The sequence below is a fragment of the Rhagoletis pomonella genome, unplaced genomic scaffold (assembly GCF_013731165.1).
Source record: "Rhagoletis pomonella isolate Grant_MI unplaced genomic scaffold, Rhpom_1.0 Rhpom_scaffold_00014, whole genome shotgun sequence".
NCBI classification, from domain to species: Eukaryota; Metazoa; Arthropoda; class Insecta; order Diptera; family Tephritidae; genus Rhagoletis; species Rhagoletis pomonella.
The window spans coordinates 5198814-5219635 of NW_023458568.1; the positions used below are offsets into that span (position 1 = coordinate 5198814).

The 20822-nt window shown below is 37.9% G+C and overlaps 1 protein-coding gene across 1 annotated transcript; it reads right to left on the reverse strand.

The window, feature by feature from the left end:
* Window positions 1-2297: 2297 nt before the first annotated feature.
* LOC118749122 (transcriptional regulatory protein AlgP-like) lies at window positions 2298-3911 on the reverse strand. Its single transcript, XM_036483891.1, has one exon. The coding sequence runs from the start codon at window positions 3909-3911 to the stop codon at window positions 2298-2300; it is 1614 nt and encodes a 537-aa protein (XP_036339784.1).
* Between the last annotated feature and the right edge of the window lie 16911 nt (window positions 3912-20822).

Consider the following 20822-nt stretch of genomic DNA (forward strand, 5'->3'; position numbering starts at 1 on the left):
AAAACCTTGGAAATTCCAGATCGGTCACTGTCGAAAGGTTTTGGCGCCATAAACGCCAAGCAGTAGTGAGGTCATCGGAGAGTGGATCGTCCCAGCTCAACTTCCTCTTCCATATCTCACGTATAAGCTATTTAGCGGTTGTCGTTATGTGGCTGATGAACCCGAGAGGATCAAAGATCGACATCAAAATGCTGAGCATCTCGCGTTTAGTGGGGCGCCTTTCTCCCACGATAATTGCTTCGTTGATGTTGTGAAACTTCAACCTAAATTTGAAGCTGTCAGTCGAAGGCTGTCAAAATATACCTAAAACCTTCTCTGTCGCAGTACCACCCAGTGCTGCAAGTACCTTGTCCGAGTTGGATGTAAAATTGCGTAAGTCAAACCCGGCCTGCTTATGGATCGCTCGCACCTTCTGAGCCACCTCGGTCGCCTCTTCTTCACTGTCGAAGCTGTCGACGAAATCATCAACGTAGTGCCGCTCGAGAATTGCCTGCACTGCTCGTGGCGCCTGGGTTTGATACTCCAAGGCATTCAAGGTCTTTACGTACTGTGCAGCGCATGGGGAGCATGCCGCTCCAAACGTCATCACCTTCATCTCTAGTACGTCAGGTTCCCTTGAGTTGTCTCCGACGCGCCATAGAAATCGCTGTGCACATCGATCTTCTTCTCGAATTCGTATCTGGTAAAAAAGCTCTCTTATGTCTCCGCACACACCTATTGCTCCTTCGCGAAAGTGGAATAAGACAAAAGGAAGAGATCGGTACTCTTGGGGCCCTTTCAGTAGCTCTGAGTTTAATGACACGCCATATGACTCGGCAGCGGCGTCAAAAACCAGCCTTAGCTTTCCTGGCTTGTTGGGGTTCGTGACGGCGAAGTGCGGCAAGTACCACGTCTTGGGACAATGCAGTGAGGCCTCATCGGGTGAAATTTTGCGAGCGTAGTCTTTGTAGATATACGAGTTGATTACTTCTCTATAGGCTGACGCAAACACTAGATCTCTCTGCATACGCTTTTCGATGTGTATCAACCGTTTGAAGGCTGTTGAGTAGCTTTCGGGCAAATTAATGCAGTCGCGTTTCCATAGTAGGCCCACCTCGTATCGCCCGTCTACGCGACGCGTTGTTGAAATTAGTAGCGATCGCGCGCGTGCGTCCTCAGCTCCCTCAATTGGTGGAGATGGCTTTACTCCAAAGTTCTCCGTTTCAAAATATTCGCATACCATGTTTTCCAGTGATTGGTCAACGGTATGCCCTACGAACGAACTTGCTGTAGGCCGTGTTACTGATCCTATCGTTGGGCCGAACACGGTCCAACCCAACTCTGTGTTTGCGGCATATGGTCCGTTAGCTTGGATCCTCATAGTCTCAGTCGGGATACCCAGATGGCAGTGGTCAAGCCCTATGAGGAGTCTAGGCGAAGCTCCACTATATGGCAACAATGGCAGATGTTTCATATGCTTGATATGACCCCGTATATCGGTTTCGCTGAGGCTCTGCGATGGCAAACTCAGGTTACAGACACTGAAGACGTTACTCAGTTTATGCTTCTTCTTCATTCCCGTTCCGCTTACTAACACGCTCACAACCATAGAGGGCTATTGCGCCTTGTGACCACCAAACCACTGCACATTCAGTTTTGGTGTTCACCCTGTAAGCCAAGCTCCACAGCTAGTGATTCGTCAATCATAGACACAGACGATCCTTCGTCAAACTTTTCTTCCATTATGTAATGTGACCGGCAAGATTCGGAACAGCAGCTTGCTCGACCTAGTACGGCCAACGCAGCTTAGAACCGCAGCTGCGTTGGTGTTACGTTGCGGTCCTTGCCTTACTAAAGATTTTTCTGCAGAGGAGCGCGTAGGCGTCGACTCGTGGAGCAGTTGGTGGTGCGTTCTCTTGCATCCATGGGACGGACAAGGTCTACGAAGCCGGCAGTTGCGCGACGAGTGGCATTTACTTAGACATCCGAAGCATAATCGTAACCGTTTGACCTCTTTCCACCTCTCTGCAACACTCGCGTCGAGAAAACGTTTGCATTCTGGGAGCTTGTGATCACCTTGGCACACACAGCACGTTAGTGTGCTCGATCGCTGTTCATCTATCGCATGAAGAACTACGCGACGCTTAGCATCTCGATGTTCCTGCTCCTGTACCCTGCAAATCAGATTGGCAGTGTCACTCAGCTAGTCGCTGAAATGCATCACAGTAGGATATGGCTGCACCACCGAAGAATAACGCGCCCACTCGATCTTCCTTGACATTGGCAGCTAGCTGGTAAGTTCTGAAATCAAGAATGGATTAGCTAAATGTTGGTGACCCCCAGCGGATTGCAAAAATGCTGACAAGTTTCTGACTTTTGACGCGAACGGTATTAACTTCACAACTCCGCGCTATATCTTTCAGGAGAGCAAGCTGGCTTTGAATGAGCTGCTCAGGGCGCCCGAAACGAAAGCGTAAATGTTCGATAATAGCACTGACATGGTTCGGATATATTAGTAGGGACTTCACAGTTTCTCTAGCCTCGCCTTTGAAACACTTCTGCAAGCGCTGATTGTTTTCAAGATCAGTGTATCCATATGCAGACGTTGACTGAGTGAACGCGGTTATGAATTGTGGCCAGTCTTCGGCTAGACCACCGAACTCCGGCAAATCTTGGAGTTTTCGAGGTTGCATCACCCCAAAGGGCATACCTGGGGTAGCTGAAACTGGAGCGATGGAATGGTCATTTACTGATAACGAAGGTCTAATAAACGCGTTGGCAAGGCCAGCATGCGTAGCACTGGCAATCGCTGAAGGAGCTGCTGAGGCTCCGTAGGAACTAGCGCTGGTGGTATAGGTGCCCGCAGTGCGCGGCAGGGAGGTATAAATCTCGGCGGTATATGGTGACGTGACTATTGGTGGGCGGTGCGCTTCGGCAGCGAGCGTAGTAGCAACGATTGGTAATGCGGCGGCTGAAGCAACGGCGGTTGCAGCGGCAGGCGCCGCGGCGAAGTTAGGTGCTATGGCAGATGCAGCGGCGGTGTTTGGCGCTGCAGTAAATGGAAGAACGCAAGCGCCGGAAGTGAGTGTCGGGACTGGAGTGTGGATGGCAAATGTTGGTGTTGCAGCAGGAGCGACTGCGCCGGTGAAATAAGGTGCCACAGGCAGAGCGGCGCCATACGCGGCAGCGTAGCTCGATGGAGCAGACTGAGCGGCGAGGTTAAGCACGGTAGACAGAGCAACGCTACTTGAGGATGTGTGCTGGCTCACAGCAGGTTGAGCGGCGCCAGTCGCGGCACCAAAATTTTGCGCGGAAGGCTGAGCTGCGCCACGCGCGGCAACGTAATTGGTTATGGCGCCGGCGGCGGCGTCGAAGTTAGGCGCGGCAGTCGGAGCGGCTCTACTCGCGGCAGCGTAGTTGGTCATAGCGCCTTGAGTGGCGCCGGCAGCGGCGTCGAAGTTTGGCGCGGCAGGCAGAGCAGCGGTGCTTGGCACTGAGCGACCAACGGAGCATGTAACAGGATCTCTGACCGTTTCGCACATAACGGGAAGCGACGATGCGTGTTCATGAAGCGCCACTTTAAGTTGGCAATTTTGCGCCTCACTTTCCCTAACCTTACCTTGTACCTTTTTCAGCTCACATTCCAATGACGAAATTTGCTTCTGAAGAATAGAAATAATGTTATCTTGTGCCTCACGCTGATCTACGGGGTCAGCTTCCACCACGACAGGCTGAGGTCGTTTACTGCTTACAGCACTAGTTGTTCTTGCTGAACTGGTACTCGGGATACTTTGCTGTGCCTGGTTCGTATGGTCGGTGGTTACATCTGTATCCATCGCTGTATCAACCACTGGTCTCCGCGTGCTATTGCTTTTTCCCACGATCTGCTCCTCTTGGAAACGAAAGCTTTTCCTTCTTGGTGTACGCTCCATAACCTCACAAATATTTGTAACGAAACTGCAAACCTCTTCGTGCTCTTTTCAATAATCGCGAAATAAAGATGTAAACGCTGAACTCGGCGAAGACTCGAAAATAACACATTAATGGCGTACTTATTGATTGCGGTTTATTTCTATTAGAGAGTTAGCATTACAATTTTACACAGACAAATTACGATTTAATTTACTTACCGCGGTTGCGTCTTCTGGCGCAAATGTTCAACGAGTGAAAAAGAACAACCGCAGCTTACAAATTTGACAATCTAACGATTTGGTACATATAATAAATAATTCACAATGGACTACAATTAAACTGACGAGTACGATAGTGTTGCCTTCGAGCGGGTTGCCACACTGCTGCATAAAACTGCGGCAGCATCTCAACGGGATTGATTTGTTAACTTGCTAATGGAGGCTGCGTGGAGCAGAAGCAAAATCATTGTGAGGAAATGCTGTTAATGTAATAATAAAGAAACATTCCGGGAACGGCTTTGCCGCGCCCTATGTACACCAAATGCAGCGATTCGCCCCAGCGCTACACTTGTACCAACGCATCTTGTATCTTAATGGCTGTCGAAATTTAACACACACCACTTCACTTTATTACTACGTGATGATCATTTCCAACTTTTTTCAGTTAAAGCAACTATTTTAAGCAGTGTGCAAACCTCTTTTTAATTATAGTGTGGTTGAATCGGCAAAAAAATGTGGTAGATTTTAATAATATGTGGTAGATTTTCCAATTCATATTTTTATTGGGTATACATATCGCACACCGTCGTCAAAAGAGGCACAACTCAATAATTAGCTCGAAAAATATAAGTGCTAGTGGGTCATACAGGTTCAACGCAATTGATGCAAGAACAAGTATAACATTAGTTTTCTGGTTAGAGAATATAATCGTGAAGAAAAAAAAGGCGTGAGTACTAGGTACTCATGAAATTTGATGTGTAAACATATGCGAACGGCAAAGCATAAAAGTATGTTTACATATAAATATAATCTCAATCAAAGCTCGTTAGCTGTCAAATTGGTTGTGCTTGTTATTCACACAACTCGAGGAAAAGTTAAACTTCTTCTCTGTGCCACCATGGTCACTTCTTTCTGCAACACATATTATGCCACTTAAATATATTTTAACTGAATATTTTATTAAAAATACCTTTACAAACCAAGAACGATAGAATACAAGATTGCGCATTCCCGCAGAATGACATTTGTGGCAACGGGTAAACAAAGAATATGGCGAAGAACAATGAGTTGACAGTTGTGAATTTGCAGTGAGAAAACCAAGAACGATAGAATACAAGATAGCGCATTCCCGCAGAATGACATTTGTGGCAACGGGTAAAAAAAGAATATGGCGAAGAACAATGAGTTGACAGTTGTGAATTTGCAATGAGAAAACGTGTTTTCTTCTCGATTATACAACCACTCTTGAAATGTGTTCAAACGAATAGGTCTTATTAATTAACTATTTAGAATTTTTGTGTTTGTATTGCAGGTGCCGAAAAAGTGATAATATCTTGTCGCAGCGCATGTTTTCCTGCAGAAAGTGGTCGATGCTTGCTTACCTCCGATTTTAGTTTGTAATTTGTGGTATTTCAACGTTTTCAACTTAACATGTCGTGTTTAGAAGTGGTCCGTAAAGTGCTTCATGCATATTACGCTGGCGTCTAAATTTTATGGCTTCTCCTGCCGGCAGAACTCTACCCACTTTCTGGCCAAGGCGTCGGCGCGGGGAAACAAAAAAAAACTGCATTTAGGGCCTTTACCCCTACGGTTGCTGCAATTCAACACACGACACGACATTTTTATAAAGTTTTTATTACAAATAAAATGTTTTTTACTTCAGAACGCACGAATTACTTCGATTTTTCACTTGAAAATACACAATACGTTTGCAATACGTTTGCACTTGTTTCTAAACAAAAAGTTTGTTTACGTATTGCCATAAATGTCAAAGTCCGCAAAACCAAAATAGCGGTTTCGGGAATGCGCCACCTTCAGTTCATTACACCATGTTTACAAACCTATTTTCCTTACTAGCGTCAATTTTTGTTTACTTTAACATTTGACATTCCTCCTCTTCTTCGCAAGTATAATCGATAAAACTAGGTTGGATACCAAAAAGCTATCGGTTTAATCTGAGATATTTTTAATTATAATTTTGCATGGCTAATCTCTTTTTCTAATAACAGAATAGGGAATTAAGCTCGAAAATTATGATAATCTTTTTATATGTAAAGCTGTTATTAGGCGATTCAGTTACATACATACAAATGTAGGTTAGGTTAGAAATTAAACATTAATTTCACTTAATTTTATTCATTTTGCTGATTTAATTTTTTTATTCATTTTCATTTTTAATTCTTTTAGTACATGAAATTATCGGTATGTTTGATACATACTTGTATATATTTGTGACTCAAGGGCGTTAAAATATCTTGGGAACACCACATCAGTTATTGATTTTGAGCTTATAGTTTGAGCATTTCTATTTGTATATATTCCTAAATTTAGTTTTTCTTTTCGGAATATAATCTGTGGCTCATGTAAATGAGAGCGATTTTTGGGAGAGTTGTTCAGAGATTGAAGTTGCAGGATTTTACCAGATGTCAAGATTATCGTGCTTCATAAAAATCAAAAATTGTTTGATCGTTTGTGCGATATCGTCATCTCGAGCTTTTTATTTTATATATATTGACGCAGAATGCGAGGGGAGCTTTTACTTGATAAAAATCTTGATAAAATTTCTTGATAAATAACACTGTACAGCACTCGGATGGGTATTGGACCAAACCAACTTTTTTTAAGAGACTGAGTCATAAGTAAAAAAAGTAAGTTCTCCGTTTTTCGAAGTTAGCATCCGAAATAGAGATATGGGGCTTCGAAGTTCGGAATTGGACCTTTGGTAAAAAATTATTTTTAATTATTACATGTAAAAAAGCAAAAAAAGTATGGTATATAAATTTTTTTGTGAACACTATAACGGGTCAATGGTCAGATCTTCGAAAAACTAAAAACTTAATATTTCAGAAAATTTTGAACCGATTTTTTAAAAATTCATATCGCTAAAGGTGAGTTAACCCCCTTTCTTGTGATATGTATATTTGTATACTTCGCACACTTAAAAAAATAACTTTTTTTGTATAAAAAAATATTTAAAAAAAACCATTACTAACCGATTTGTGAAAAATTGGTATCGTTGTAAAGGCGAGGCCGTCTTTCTTATATGCATATTTGTATACTTCGTGAATAAAAATTTGAGAAAAAACACTTAAGAGAAAAAAATATTTTTTTTTTATCAAAAAAAAATGTAAACAATAAAATTACTCACCGCTTTTTAAAACATTGTCATCGTTGTTAAGGCGATCAAACCCCCTTTCGTCCAATATGCATATTTTTATACTTCCTGTAAATAAATTGGAGAAAAAACACTTAAAACGAAAAAATACCAATTTATTCTTATAAAAAATAAAAATTCACAGAAAAATTTCTAATTATTAATACAATTGAATACCGTATTTAAATAAAACAATTATTTATTAGTGTTTTAAGCATTAATTCGTTCTTGTTCACCCACAGCCCTGGTTAAAATAAGGCAAAGTATGTGTAACAGAAGTCTAAGGCATATAAAAATATAAAAACACTTTGGTTTTTGATTTTTTACTTAACAGATTATTAATGAAAATTAAAGGTTTCTATTTTAAAGGTTTTCTGTTTCATTTAAATAAAGTATTCAATTGAATTGGTTGGTTGGTAGACGCGTCGCCTGGGTATGTTCCCAGGACCCAATTAGTGCTGAAAGCACCATTTTGATACGCTTTCTCTGGGAATCCTGATTTTATCTGCTTTCATGATTCGTTGGGTTCGTCAAACCATTTGGATTTTCCGATGAATCTATTTAGGTTAGTAATGATGAATTTGGAAATTTCCCCAAGATTTTGGATGGAAAAAGTCCCGAGTGTGATCTGCCTTATTTGTGCCAATGCTGGGCGCTCGCAAAGATAGTGAATGACCGTTTCCTTACTTCCCATAAGATTACAGCTACGGCACCGAGGGTTATACGGAAGGCCGTCAGTATAGATTTCAGTGGAATTCTCCTCGACTATCCTGCCCTTACTCCAATCCCGTCTTGAAGGAAACTTCACCTGAAAGCTTTTCCTGACATCTGTCGTGATTGTTTCCCTGATTCGATAAGCTTGTCAAGAATACCACTAAGGCCGTGCTGCAGTGCCATCCAGCAGCCTGACTCTTTGAGTCTGACTGCCGCAGACGCAGCAGTTTCGCGGATGTGGAGTTCCATGGGTAGTTGATGCAGGATTACATTAAGCGCATCAGATGGACATTAAGTCGTGTAGCACCTGCACAAGCTGCTCTTTGTATACTGCCTAATTTCCTGACGTTGTATTGTTTATCTAGTGCTGGCCACCAAATTAACGCCGCATACGTTAGTATTGGTCGTATGATAGCCGTGTACATCCAGAGGACAAGCTTTACCTTCAATCCCAAGTTCCTACTGGATATTCTGTGTATGCTCTCTCAACCCGCCTCTCTATATTTGTCTTCCAGCTCAGCTTTCCATTAAGGGAGGAAAGCCTGAATTGTGGTATTTTTTTTTTATTGGTGAACAGCATCAGCTCCGTCTTGCTACGGTTGACACCCAGTCCACTTTTTGTAGCCCAGGTGTTTTGTCGGAGCAAAGTTCCCTCTAGGATTTCACTAATCGTTGAGGGGAAGAGACCTGATACCGCCACCACTACATCATCTGCATATGCTACTACTTTCACTCCACCTTTGTTGAGATCCGGTAGATTCAGTACCACCACCCATAGTAGCGGAGACAGAACTCCCTCTTGGGGAGTGCCTCTAACGGGATAGCGTTACTGAACCAATGGTTGAAATTATGATTCTGTTTCTGAGCATTTGTTCGATCCACTCGCATATGTGGTCAGATGTTCCCATCTTCACAAGTGATCGAACAATTGCTTCGACTGTTATGTTATTGAAGGCCCCCTCCATGTCGAGGAATGCCGCCAAAGTGTACTGCTTGTAATGGAGTGATTTTTTTATGGTGCCCACGACTTCATGAAGGGCAGTTTCAGTTGACCTGCCCTTAATGTATGCATGTTGAGCTTTGGAAAGTTTGGAATTTCCCAGAAAAAGCCTAATATGTAGGTCTAAAAGTCTCTTCAGTACCTTTAGCAGGAAAGATGTAAGACTTATTGGTCGGAAGTCTTTTGCTTTTTCCCGGTTTGGGAATGAAGACAACTTTGACCATTTTCCAGCTTTTCGGAATGTATGTCAAGCTGATGCTGGCTTCGTAGACCCTTTCCAGCCAGGATACCATAGGCTTCTGTAATTTTTGGAGCATTATCGGAATGATGCCATCTGGGCCAGTGGATTTGTATGGGGAGAATTTATTTATAGCGAACTTAGCTTTTTCCTTGTCTACGGTTGAGTCGAGTAACTCGTTTGAAAGTTGCTGACGATTTGTATGAGGTCATGTTTTTGGCCTCTGATCGCAGCCAGGAAAGTGTGTATTTATGAGAGTCTCAAGTGATTCCTCCGCTGTCCTGGTCCATGCACCGTCCTCTCCCTTAATAAGGAGTTAGCGTGTTCCTTGGATAAAACTTTGCTTAGTCTGGCGCAATCCCTACAGTTCTCTATGGATGTGCAATAGGACTGCCAAGAGTCCTCTTTAGCATTCTTTACTAATTTTTTGTACTGCCTTGCTTCACCTTTGTATGGCTGCCACAGCTTTGTCCTGTAGAACTCGTTAAAGATTTTTCTGAGATTTGACCTGTGCTCCCTAAGCTCCCCCGTCCACCATGGAGGGGATTTTTTCTTAAGGACGCTTACTGGTGTGGATTTTTTAAAAGCTATGGCTAGAGTTTTTTCCAGCTTATCTACCGTCTTGTCTAGTACTGCAGCAGTTGTAATCTCCTTTGATTTACTACTGTCTAGGTTACCTGACGTTAGCCATATTGTTCTTCTCGGATTCCGAAATAGGGAAGAGGTAGTGGGCTTTTCGCGAATGCTGAAGAGTATCCAGCAATAATCCGACATGGATGTTTCACTGGATACTCTCCAGTCATCGACGACAATAATCTGTTGCTACGGTTAAGTCCAGTACCTCTGCCCATCCCGCAAATCTTTCGGAGCTGGGAAATATAAAGGTCGGACTCTCCTTTATTTCATATACTCAGGTTAGTATTTAATATAAAGTGTAAGAGAGACTCACCTCTGCTGTTTATCGTGGAACTCCCCAGATAGTGTGTTTCGCATTTGCGTCGCATCCTATCAGAATTTGTTCCCTCTGATTTTGGGCGATAAATTGTTCGAGTTCGTCGGGTGGGGCGTCCCTGTCATGAGTCAGGTAGGCAGATGCTAGCAAGATATTTTGGTGCCCTTTCCTCTCCACTTTCACCACGGTTAAGTCTGCTGTGCTGTAATTTGGACAGAGAAATGCATTAATACCTTTTTTGATTAGAATGCATGCTCTCGGTTTACCTGTGTTACCACTATAAAAGAGGTTATATGTACTGCTGATAAGTCCATGGATATGATCACCTCTGGCCCACGGCTCCTGTATTAGGCTTACGTCGATGCTTCCCTCTCCGAGAAGGATTGACAGATTATCTGTCGCACATATTGAGTGCTGCAGATTAATCTGTACACTCTTCATCTTCGGCGGGGGCTGCAACGGTGATGTTAACGTTCTTCAGCAACCGGCTAGCATCGTCGACCTCCTCTGTGTCGTCTTCATCAAGAGCTGTGTCGCCTACAAAAATCTCCATCTTGGCCATGCGGATGCCAAAGCGAATTCTGTTGTCCGCCTTTGACAGAGCCTCAATAGATTCTTCGCAAATGGCCAAGAGAAGAGGTCTGCTGGTTTTATTTGGCGGCTCAACTTTTATAAGCTGCCAGTCTGCTATACACTAGCTTTACAACGATATAGACATAGCGCAGCGAATTAAAATTCAGCGGCTCCGCTGGCTTGGCCATGTCGTTCGAATGAACAGAAACGCTTCTGAAAATATTCTACGCGAGCCGCGATGATGGTAACAGAGGAAGAGAAAGGCCTTCTCTGCGTTGGAAACAACAAGTGGAGAAGGACTTGCATTCACTCGGCATTTCCAATTGGCGTCAGTTATCACAGAAGAGAAATGACTGGCGTGAGGGTTTGGACTCGGCCAAAATCGCTTAGGCGGTTACAGCGCCAATAAAGAAGAAGAAGAATCAATCGACAAGGCAATCGCTAGTGTAATATTCCCAAGAAGTTATCATTTTCCTAGCTCTCATTTGAAACATTCTTTCAAACTTGATTTTAAAGTAGATAGTTTCGTGATCCTTAACTCGATGGTCATCCAGTCTTTTACAAGAAGCATATTGACTGTTGGTAAATAGTAGGTCCATCATTGTAATAAGTCCACTAACTGCCTACTGTAAGTTGTAATTTTGTATAGATTTATATTGAAATCACCAATGGAAACAACACTATCATGTGTTATGCAATTATTGTTTAAAATATCGATTAAGTATAAAATAAAGTCTGCATCACTTGAGCTAGGAGAATGATAGATTAAGCTTATTTTGGTATTGGGGAAAAATATTTTTAATTTTGAGTATAATAAACCAATGTTTTTTTTCATATGTTGACAGTGATAACCCTGTATCCTCGAAAGGATCCAGAGGAATCAAACTCCGGATGGGAACCCGCCGGGTTATCGAGGACGTAGTCCATAACGAGACTCGATAGCTTGACGTCGATCTGCACCCAGTGCTTCTGCATAGATACTGGAGTCTTCGAGTTTTCGTTGACTATGGCCATCAACAGACTGTCTTTGGCAACGTCACTAAAATGTATTACTAACTAGTATTTTTTTTTGTTTAAAATATTTTTTATAAGAAAAAATTGGTATTTTTTCCTTTTAAGTGTTTTTCTCAATATTTATTTACGAAGTATACAAATATGAATATCAGAAGAAAGGAAGTTTAGTCACCTTTACAACGCTACCAACCTTATAAATTCGGTTAGTAATCTTTTTTGTTTAAAATATTTTTTTTTTATAAAAAAATTTATTTTTTCATTTAAATTTGTTTTTACTAAAATTTTTTATACTAAGTGTAGAAATATGCATATCGAAAGAAACGGGGTTCAATCACCTTTACATGGATGTAAATGTTTTAAAATTCAGTTCAAAATTGTTTGAAATATAAGGAATTTAATTTTTCGAAGACCTGAACTTTGACCCCTTATAGCAGCTGTAATATAAGTTTGCACAAAAAAAGTTATATACCATTTAAATAAGAGCAAAAGGATGACTTCGCCTATATTTTTATGTTTTTAGTTATTTATATGCAATAGTTAAATATAACTTTTTACCAAAGGTCGAAGGCCCGTATCTCGATTTCGGAGGTTAACTTCGAAAAACGGAGAAATTACTTTTTTTGCTTATGAGTCAATTTTGATTGCCGTACAGTGTAATTTATCAAGAAAACACAGAATTGGGCCTTTAATTTTTTCATTTCATAATTTTTAACTCTAACACGAAACTTCAACTAACAGATTTAACGATCATTATAAATTGACTAACAGCCGAACTCAGAGTCGTTTATTGATTACTTAAGGTGTTCCTCAGTAACGATTTGAAAAAATTCCTTCTCAGAGTCAGTTAATGATTCATTAACAACATTTAATCAACGTTAAAGTTAAGTAAAGAAAAACCTTTACCTAACTTTTTAACGAATGATTTTGAAATTGTTTGTTTCCAACTTTCAATTTCGATAACATTGCTGTAACAGAGGCAGTGTTTGTTTAAAAAATGAATATTTTTAAATTGTTTAATGTTTAAAAAATTTTTAGTTTTTCTTGTTTTAAAGTTTTTTTTTGTTATTTCGTTTAGTTTTTGGAAAACTGATTGCTAAACGATAGATAGAATAACGCTACCAGATCTTTCCATTAGTCATTCGAAATACAGAAAAGAGCTTTCAAGATAGTTGCCCCAATATAATGACTGCTGTCTTTTGAAGGACTGAGGTGAGTTAAAAGACAGATGCCAGAATTGGCCTGTTAGTGTGTTTTTTTCTTTTAGCAAACAGTTTGTAAAAATTAAATTAAATAAGAAAATTAGGTTCCTATTTAAAACAATACAAAACAAAAGAAAATTAGATAAAAAAGAAAAAAATTAAATAAAATTAGTTTTTGAAAGTTAATAAGAAAATAAAGTAAATTAAAAAAGGAAAAAGAAAATCTTCCTGTCCTAGAACTCGAATTCGGTGCGCGCAAATTGATATAAATACTTATTTTTATATTTGATTTCAAACTGAACGAATGTTTTTTTCTTTTAGCAAACAGTTTGTAAAAATTAAATTAAATAAGAAAATTAGGTTCCTATTTAAAACAATACAAAACAAAAGAAAATGAGATAAAAAAGAAAAAAATTAAATAAAATTAGTTTTTGAAAGTTAATAAGAAAATAAAGTACATTAAAAAAGGAAAAACAAAATCTTCCTGTCCTAGAACTCGAATTCGGTGCGCGCAAATTGATATAAATACTTATTTTTATATTTGATTTCAAACTGAACGAAAAAAGTGAGTGATGCCATAAAAAAGGGCCGCAAATGGGGCCATACTTAAATTTTTCATTTCATAATTTTTAACTCTGAGACGAAACATCAATTAACTGCCCGTTAGAGCTAATTTAATGAATGTTTCTGAGTGCGGCTGTAAGTGGTGATGGTGTGACAATATCTCTTATACAGATGTAACAGCTATAAAAATAAACGTTGCCTTTTAACTGTACGAATGGAAACTTCTTCCGAGTTTCGTATGTCTATTTAGAGATAGTGTGGCTAGGCGACATTTTATAAACACCCATTTTTTTCAGCAAGAAATTAGATAACTCAAAAAATTTTAAGTAAATGCAAGTAAATTAAAGAAAAAATTTCAGTAAAAAACAAATTGAAGAAAATTATAAAAGACGACTACATATAAATGCCTATAGATCCTTACAATCGGAGAAATACAGCAGATCGTTTGTAGCGTTTGCGGCAATACGATACTCAATGGATTTCATAAGCGGGGATGACAGAGTAGCTCGCTTGCAGTATATAATGATTCCATGCAACTATTGGATAGACCAGTAAAATTAGATTAGAATTTGTAACAGCAATTTTTTGAGGCAGTTTACTTCGATTTGACACATAGTTTAGTCTTGGCCCTAAACTTCATTTGGCAACATTTTGCCATCTTGGATTTAAGTTTTTTTTGGATTTTTTGCGGTTTGCAAGCTTATTTTGTATTTTTCGTAAAAAATGGTTAAATACAAATATGTAGAGAATTCAATTACCCACATTTGTTATAAAGAAGGTTTTTTAAAATAGAATTTTTTGCTGTAAAAAATTACCAAAAACTGCAAAAAAAAATGTACATTGTGAAGGTTTTTGCCATTGTTTTACAATTTCCGTTGAAAATACATAGCATATTGAAATCCCAGAGTTATAGAGCATTTTATTCTTCACATCTTGTATACCTAAATTTTTTTGTACCCGACTTAGATCCTGGCCGAGAACGGGTCAACGATTAGCCTAATTAAATTAGATAACTTGGGTAGGAACAAAAAATAAAAAATTTGTAACAGCCATTTTTTGATGCAGTTTACTTCTATTTAGCACGTAGATCATGGGTCCACAGTCTCGACCCTAAATTTCATCTGGCAACATTCCGCCATCTTGGATTTTATTTTTTGGGGTTTATTGCGATTTGCAAGCTAATTTTGCATTTTTCATAAAAAATGGTTAAATACGAATACGGCAATGAGTTTTACGGCGCATCCCGTACATTGCTATGTTTACCGCATTCCCGGCCGTGATCTAAGCGTCGTACACAAAAAAAAGTAGGCACTAGAGTTTTGGAGAATGAAATTCTCTACAACCTTGGAATTTCAATATGCTATTTATTTTCAACAGAAATTGTTTAAAAATGGCAAAAACCGTGACAATGTAACATTTTTTGGCAGTTTTTGCTAATTTTTTACAATGAAAAATGCTAGTTTTAAAGAACCATATAGAAAGGAAATTAGATTCTCTACATATTTGTATTTAAAGTAAAGATTTAAAGGTAAAGGTAAAGATTTTGAGGCATATTCATAGTCGAACTCTAAATTTAGTGGCAGATATTACATTGATAAGTATGCCAAAAAGCTGTAACTAACTTTAGTTTCGCCTTTATTTTGACTATGGCTATGCCCCATTGTTTCCAAAAATTGGAAATGTTTGCAACTTTAACAAATTTAAAATCAGATTTGAATTTAGATCAAAGAGATCAGGAGTCACTGAAGAGTTTTCTTTGGTAATAAATTCTCTCATCGACGAAGTTTCATAGAGGTTTTCTGAATTCAACGAGTTATCGGAACACGCAAATTTATTATGTATCCTGATGTGACTTCACTTGATAAACTGAACTTGTTACAATTTGCTAATACTAAAATTTTAGCAACTTGAAATTTAATTCCACACGTATTAGATGTCTGCAGAAGCTGGCTTTTGCACACAAGGTACTTCTTTTTTTAATTTTTACCGGTTTAAGAGTCAACCAATGTCTCCAAGAAATGTGATAAGTTATGACTTCTTTTTGGCATGTCATTGAATAATTCTACATTGAATAATTCTTTGAAAATAATGGCACGTGTATGTATAAAGGTTCGTCAGCCCTGGCCTATATCAATGCAAACTAGAGCTTCTTGTCGGAAATAATAACTAAAATGGAATGGAAAAAATCATTGGCTGAACAAGTGCATCTTATGGAGACTGCTGTTACTACTATTCATGGCGTGCAGGGTGAACTTGGGCAAAAAATCAAGGAAAGATTTAATACCATTCTACAAAAAATAAGGGGTTAAGGGGGAAATATCTGGTGTGTTAAATTGCCAAATCGCCGCAAGGGACAGCTGTTAAGCAGGGATCACACGACTTGTACATTTGTACATTTTGGCAGTTACAGAGTGGTGTTGTCTGAAAAGTCTTTCATGGAGCCGAGCTCAAATTTCTAAACAACACCACTATGTGACTGCCAAATCGTACAAATGTACAAATCGTGTGATCCCTGCTTAATAGGTATAATCCCAATGAACTAGCTTGCTTCAAGTACGCCCCAATCACCAGTGTTGTCGTAGAAAGAACGTTTTCCTTATACCAAAAATTTTTGCGGCCAAATAGGGAAAACTTCGAAAATTATAACGAGCTATTTCTTTGTTTGCCAATAAAGCCCTGAACAAAGAAAATTAAAAAAAATATTGAGATTAAATATGTATTTTTAATTTATTGTAAATGATTTTTTACTTTTTACTTTAAGTGCTTATTTTTTTTAATACATACATATTTTAAAATTTTAGATAAATATGTAATTAATTTTGAGTTTTTCGTGGCACTAAAACTTACAGTATATCCTTGTGTTACATTTAAACTTGTAATAAAATATGAAAGGTAAATTCAAAAAATTAAAAAACAAAACAAATGCGAGAAGTCTTTTTGCACTTTTTTCTTGTTTTCAGTGCATATTTTTTAGTTTTAGTGTATATTTTGGATTTTTTCGTTCACATTATAGGCGATTAATTTCGGTTTTTTAGCGCGTAGAAATCCGGGCCCTAATTACAATAGTATTAAAATCAATTGAATTTAATACTAAAAATATGAAAATAAAATTATAGTTTAAAAACTAAAAACTCGCTATTATTACAATGTGAACTAAAAGGCAAAAAATTATTTATAGAAATACACATTTGATCAAAGCAACATTGCAAAAAATATAAAAAAAAAGGTTTTTTCTTAACAGCGGTCGTCCCTCGGGAGGCAATGGCAAACCTCCGAGTGTATTTCTGCCATGGAAAACAGCTTCTTATAAAAATACAATCACCGTTCCGTTTTGTGACAACATCAAGGCGCACGCTACAAGTCGGAGGAGAAGCTCGGTCAAACACTAACATATGTGTAAGCGCCAATCTATTATTATATTATTATTATTATTTTTGACTTTTTAGTTCACATTGTAATAAAAGCGGGTTTTAATTTTTGAATGTATATCTTTATTTACATTTAGTTAGAAAAGTCAATTGTTTTTTTCACAAGAAAGAAAAATCAATTGTTTTTTTGGCAATTGAATCATATAGCTGATGCCAGATAAAACTTTGTAGCTTTGCGTGACATTTATAACTTTGCCAGCAAAGCGCCAGACGCAAAAGGTATGCCACAATGAACGCCAAGAAAACAATGTTGTACCGCTTTTTTACTCATCAAAGTTGCTGTGGATTTTAATTATTTTGATTTAAAATTATCAGCAATGTAATTAAGTTTTATGTTTCTGCATGAAAACCCGAATTTGGACGAAACAAAATAAATATTAAACCGGCTGATTGTCAAAGCGCGCAAAAAGATGGGAGTTGACCATCTTTTCGCTTCGCGCTGCCGCTTCAACGATTTATGTGGCATGCTTTGTGCATTTTCATACAATTCATCTTATCTGTCAAAGCGAATCTGTCACGTAAAGCGAAGCAAAAGTTTTATGTGACATCAGCTTATATGTCTCAAAAAATAGAGTCAATAGAATAAATAATTTGATTTTTCACATTCTGATTCTACGGAAAAAATTCTATAAGCATCAGTGGTCATAAGTTGTACCACAAGAATTTATTGAAATTTTTTAGGATTGTGTTATCAAATTATTTGAATATAAAATGTTGCGTGCGCAGATGTAAGCGTTGAGTGTTGTTATCGTAAAACTAAGGAAAAATATGCACACATAAAATTTTTTTATCAAACTGTCGTGCATAGAATTGAAAGCAATAACACATGAACATATGTATAGTAGGATGTATAGTAGTGTCCGACCGAAGCTGGAATTTTTGCCGAAGCCGAATATTAGGTCTTATTCAATATTGGACCGAACACTGAAGCCGAAGCCGAACATTAAAATACAGTTTTACGTTTCAAAAATAATATGTCTGTGATTTTTATTTCGTAACAAAAACAGATTTCCAACCAAACTGATTTGTGTAGATCAGGGGCGCCTGTTGTAGAAGATTTTGTAGGGTGTTTTTTATATATCTTGTTCGATAATATTTCTTAGCTGCTCTACATTATGGAAAGTTGAGAGAATGAACTAAATTTTTTTTGGTCAATTACGATATCTAATTTCAATGTAAAAAAATGGAACTAAACAATTGTCCAGGGTGCTCGCGCATTTCATTTACTTCAATAAGAAAATTATTCGCAACATCAATGCAGCTCCACAGAGAGCAAAGGCTAGCTAATATAACAGAGTATGGTTTTACTGAATAAGAAACTTAATATGATAACAATAAGGAATCGCCTCTACCTTCGTCCACAAATAATTCAATACGGTCCTTTACATCTTTCTTAGAAGTCATACTTTTTCCTTAGTTTTTTTCTAGGAAAAAACGGGGATTTAGTACTAAAACACAAGCTAGGAATTGAACATATGCTAGGCACACGCGTCAAACATACTTTTTCGATCTACACACAATATGTTAGTGTTTGGCCGAGCTTCTCCTCCGATTCGTGGCGTGCGCCTTGATGTTGTCACACAAAGGGGAGGGACCTACAGTTTACGCCGACTCCTAACGGCGATTGCATTTTTATGAGAAGCTGTTTTTCATGGCAGAAATACACTCGGAGGTTTTGCTTTTTCCTTCCGAGGTTCGACCGCTATTAGAAAATAACATTTTTGTTTATTTTATTTTTTTTTTTATGTTGCTCGGAAACTGCGCTTGAACACAGGCCCTGCGGAATGGTAGCGCGCACTGCTTAGCACTACACCACAGCAGTCGCTAATTGTTAGTTTATGAAAAGTTTTAAATCTTTATTCCTTTGCAATCATATTTGTTGCGTATACCGTTATGTACAAACATTACTTCAGTTACTATAATATTTATCAAACTATTAAAAACGAGCCATTCTCTTGGAGTGTTCGAACCAGTCATATGATAATAAATAATCATTCGCAATTTTCTCGTACGTGAAATACAGTTTTACGATCGGTTTGGGTAAGGTTTAATCCCTAATATAGTGATCGGACTTTAAAAAAATTCTGTGTGGTAGAATCTGGAAAAAAATGTTGTAGATGTCAAAAAAATGTTGTGGATCTCTGGGTTTGGATCAAATTTTGTACAAAAATTCTGCGAGGTTTCACGTAAATGGTAAACTTTTTAATTAGAATCTAAAAAAAATGTATTTTAGTATAATAAAGTGCAAGGTTGAAGTTGCTAAAAATTGCGTTGAGTTTTGGCAATTTTTTTCCTTGACAGTGTAAAGCAGTTCCTTTCATATTAAGATATTTTTCGAATATATTTTAAGAGATTTCAGCAACCTTAAGAAGTGCTGCCAGCTTTTCTTTTTATCACATCACGAAGTAGCGAACAAATGTGGCACCTTACAGAAACAGCTAATTGGGACAATTTTGACAATTCTCAAATAAAAGTAAACAACGCCTCAGAAACCTTAGATGCACTTAAATTTGCTAATACTTTCACAAAAATCGTCGTTTTTTAATATTTTCGCCATTAATTCTTTTTATAAATCATATATTTTGCAACTTAACACAATAAAACCGCGTTTCCTGTCAAAAAATTGATTACTGAGAAAATTTACTATTTTACAGTTTATTTTATCCTCCCATTCGGCTTTGTTTACTTTTACTTGAGAAATTTCATCGTCGCCGGGAATGCGGAATCTTGTATATAGTGTTTAGTGTTGGACAATTTTTGCTCTTAAAATAAAGAAAATTATATCAAGCAAAAACAAAACTACTCAAAAACGCAAATATGTGGTAGATTTCAGACCTTGAGTGGTAGATGTGGTAGGTGCTCAAAAAAGTGGCAGATCTACCACAATGTGGTAGAAGTCCGATCACTGCCCTAACCCCCCTTAGTGTTCGCCGCTACTGGATTCTATAAACTTTCACAAAATTTAAAATGTAAATTTCTATGAAAATTGTGTTGCTAGCTTCGTGTTGCCAACATGTTGCAAGCTTTTCACAGCGTGAACACAATGCTACTTTGCTGAGGAAATGTTGTGGAATTTCACACTTATTTCACAGAAAGAAATTTTTTTATGTAATTTGACAGATTTTTCACGTGAAACAGGAACAGCATTTTATGATTTATATGCCAAAAAAGCGTTTTCTCTAAGAGATTTGATCGTCTATCGGTGTACAGCTGACCAGCTGAACTAAATGATTGCTCGCTAGCCACATTCGTCGGTGGCGCAGTTAAATACTTTTTCGCAACCTTTTTTAAATTAAAAAAATCCGAAGAATGCCAATAATGGAATATATTGACACTACGGAAAACAAGTGGATGATCTAAATATTCGTTTATTTCGACTTCACCAGTAGTTTTAGTTTTCGCTTTGCATGTAAAATTATTTGCAAGTTTATCATCATTTTATCAATTTGTTTATCAAAAGTGTCTTCATTATCATTAGAATCGAAAGTATTACGCAAAATTTGAAAAATTGTTCTTTTACATTGTTCCAATTCATTTGCTATAAAATATTTTCCTTTGAATCTTGGATCGATTGGAGTAACAACTGTCGAGAAATGATGTAACTTCACGACAAATAAAACACCTTGTGAATTGCCAAATTGTTCGGCATTTTCGGCGGAAGGCCGAAGGCGAAGATAAAAAATAAGCCGAATACCGAAGCCAGGCGGAACCTTCGGTTTGTATTGTACATATGTACACTTTTTTTGTGCATATGAAAGTATGTACATTTGTATGTGAATTGAGTGAACTATTCACTCATGTATGTATGAATTCCATTTACATAAATACATATATATGTAGTTATATTGAGTTTAACAGTTTAATTAAGAGCGTCTTA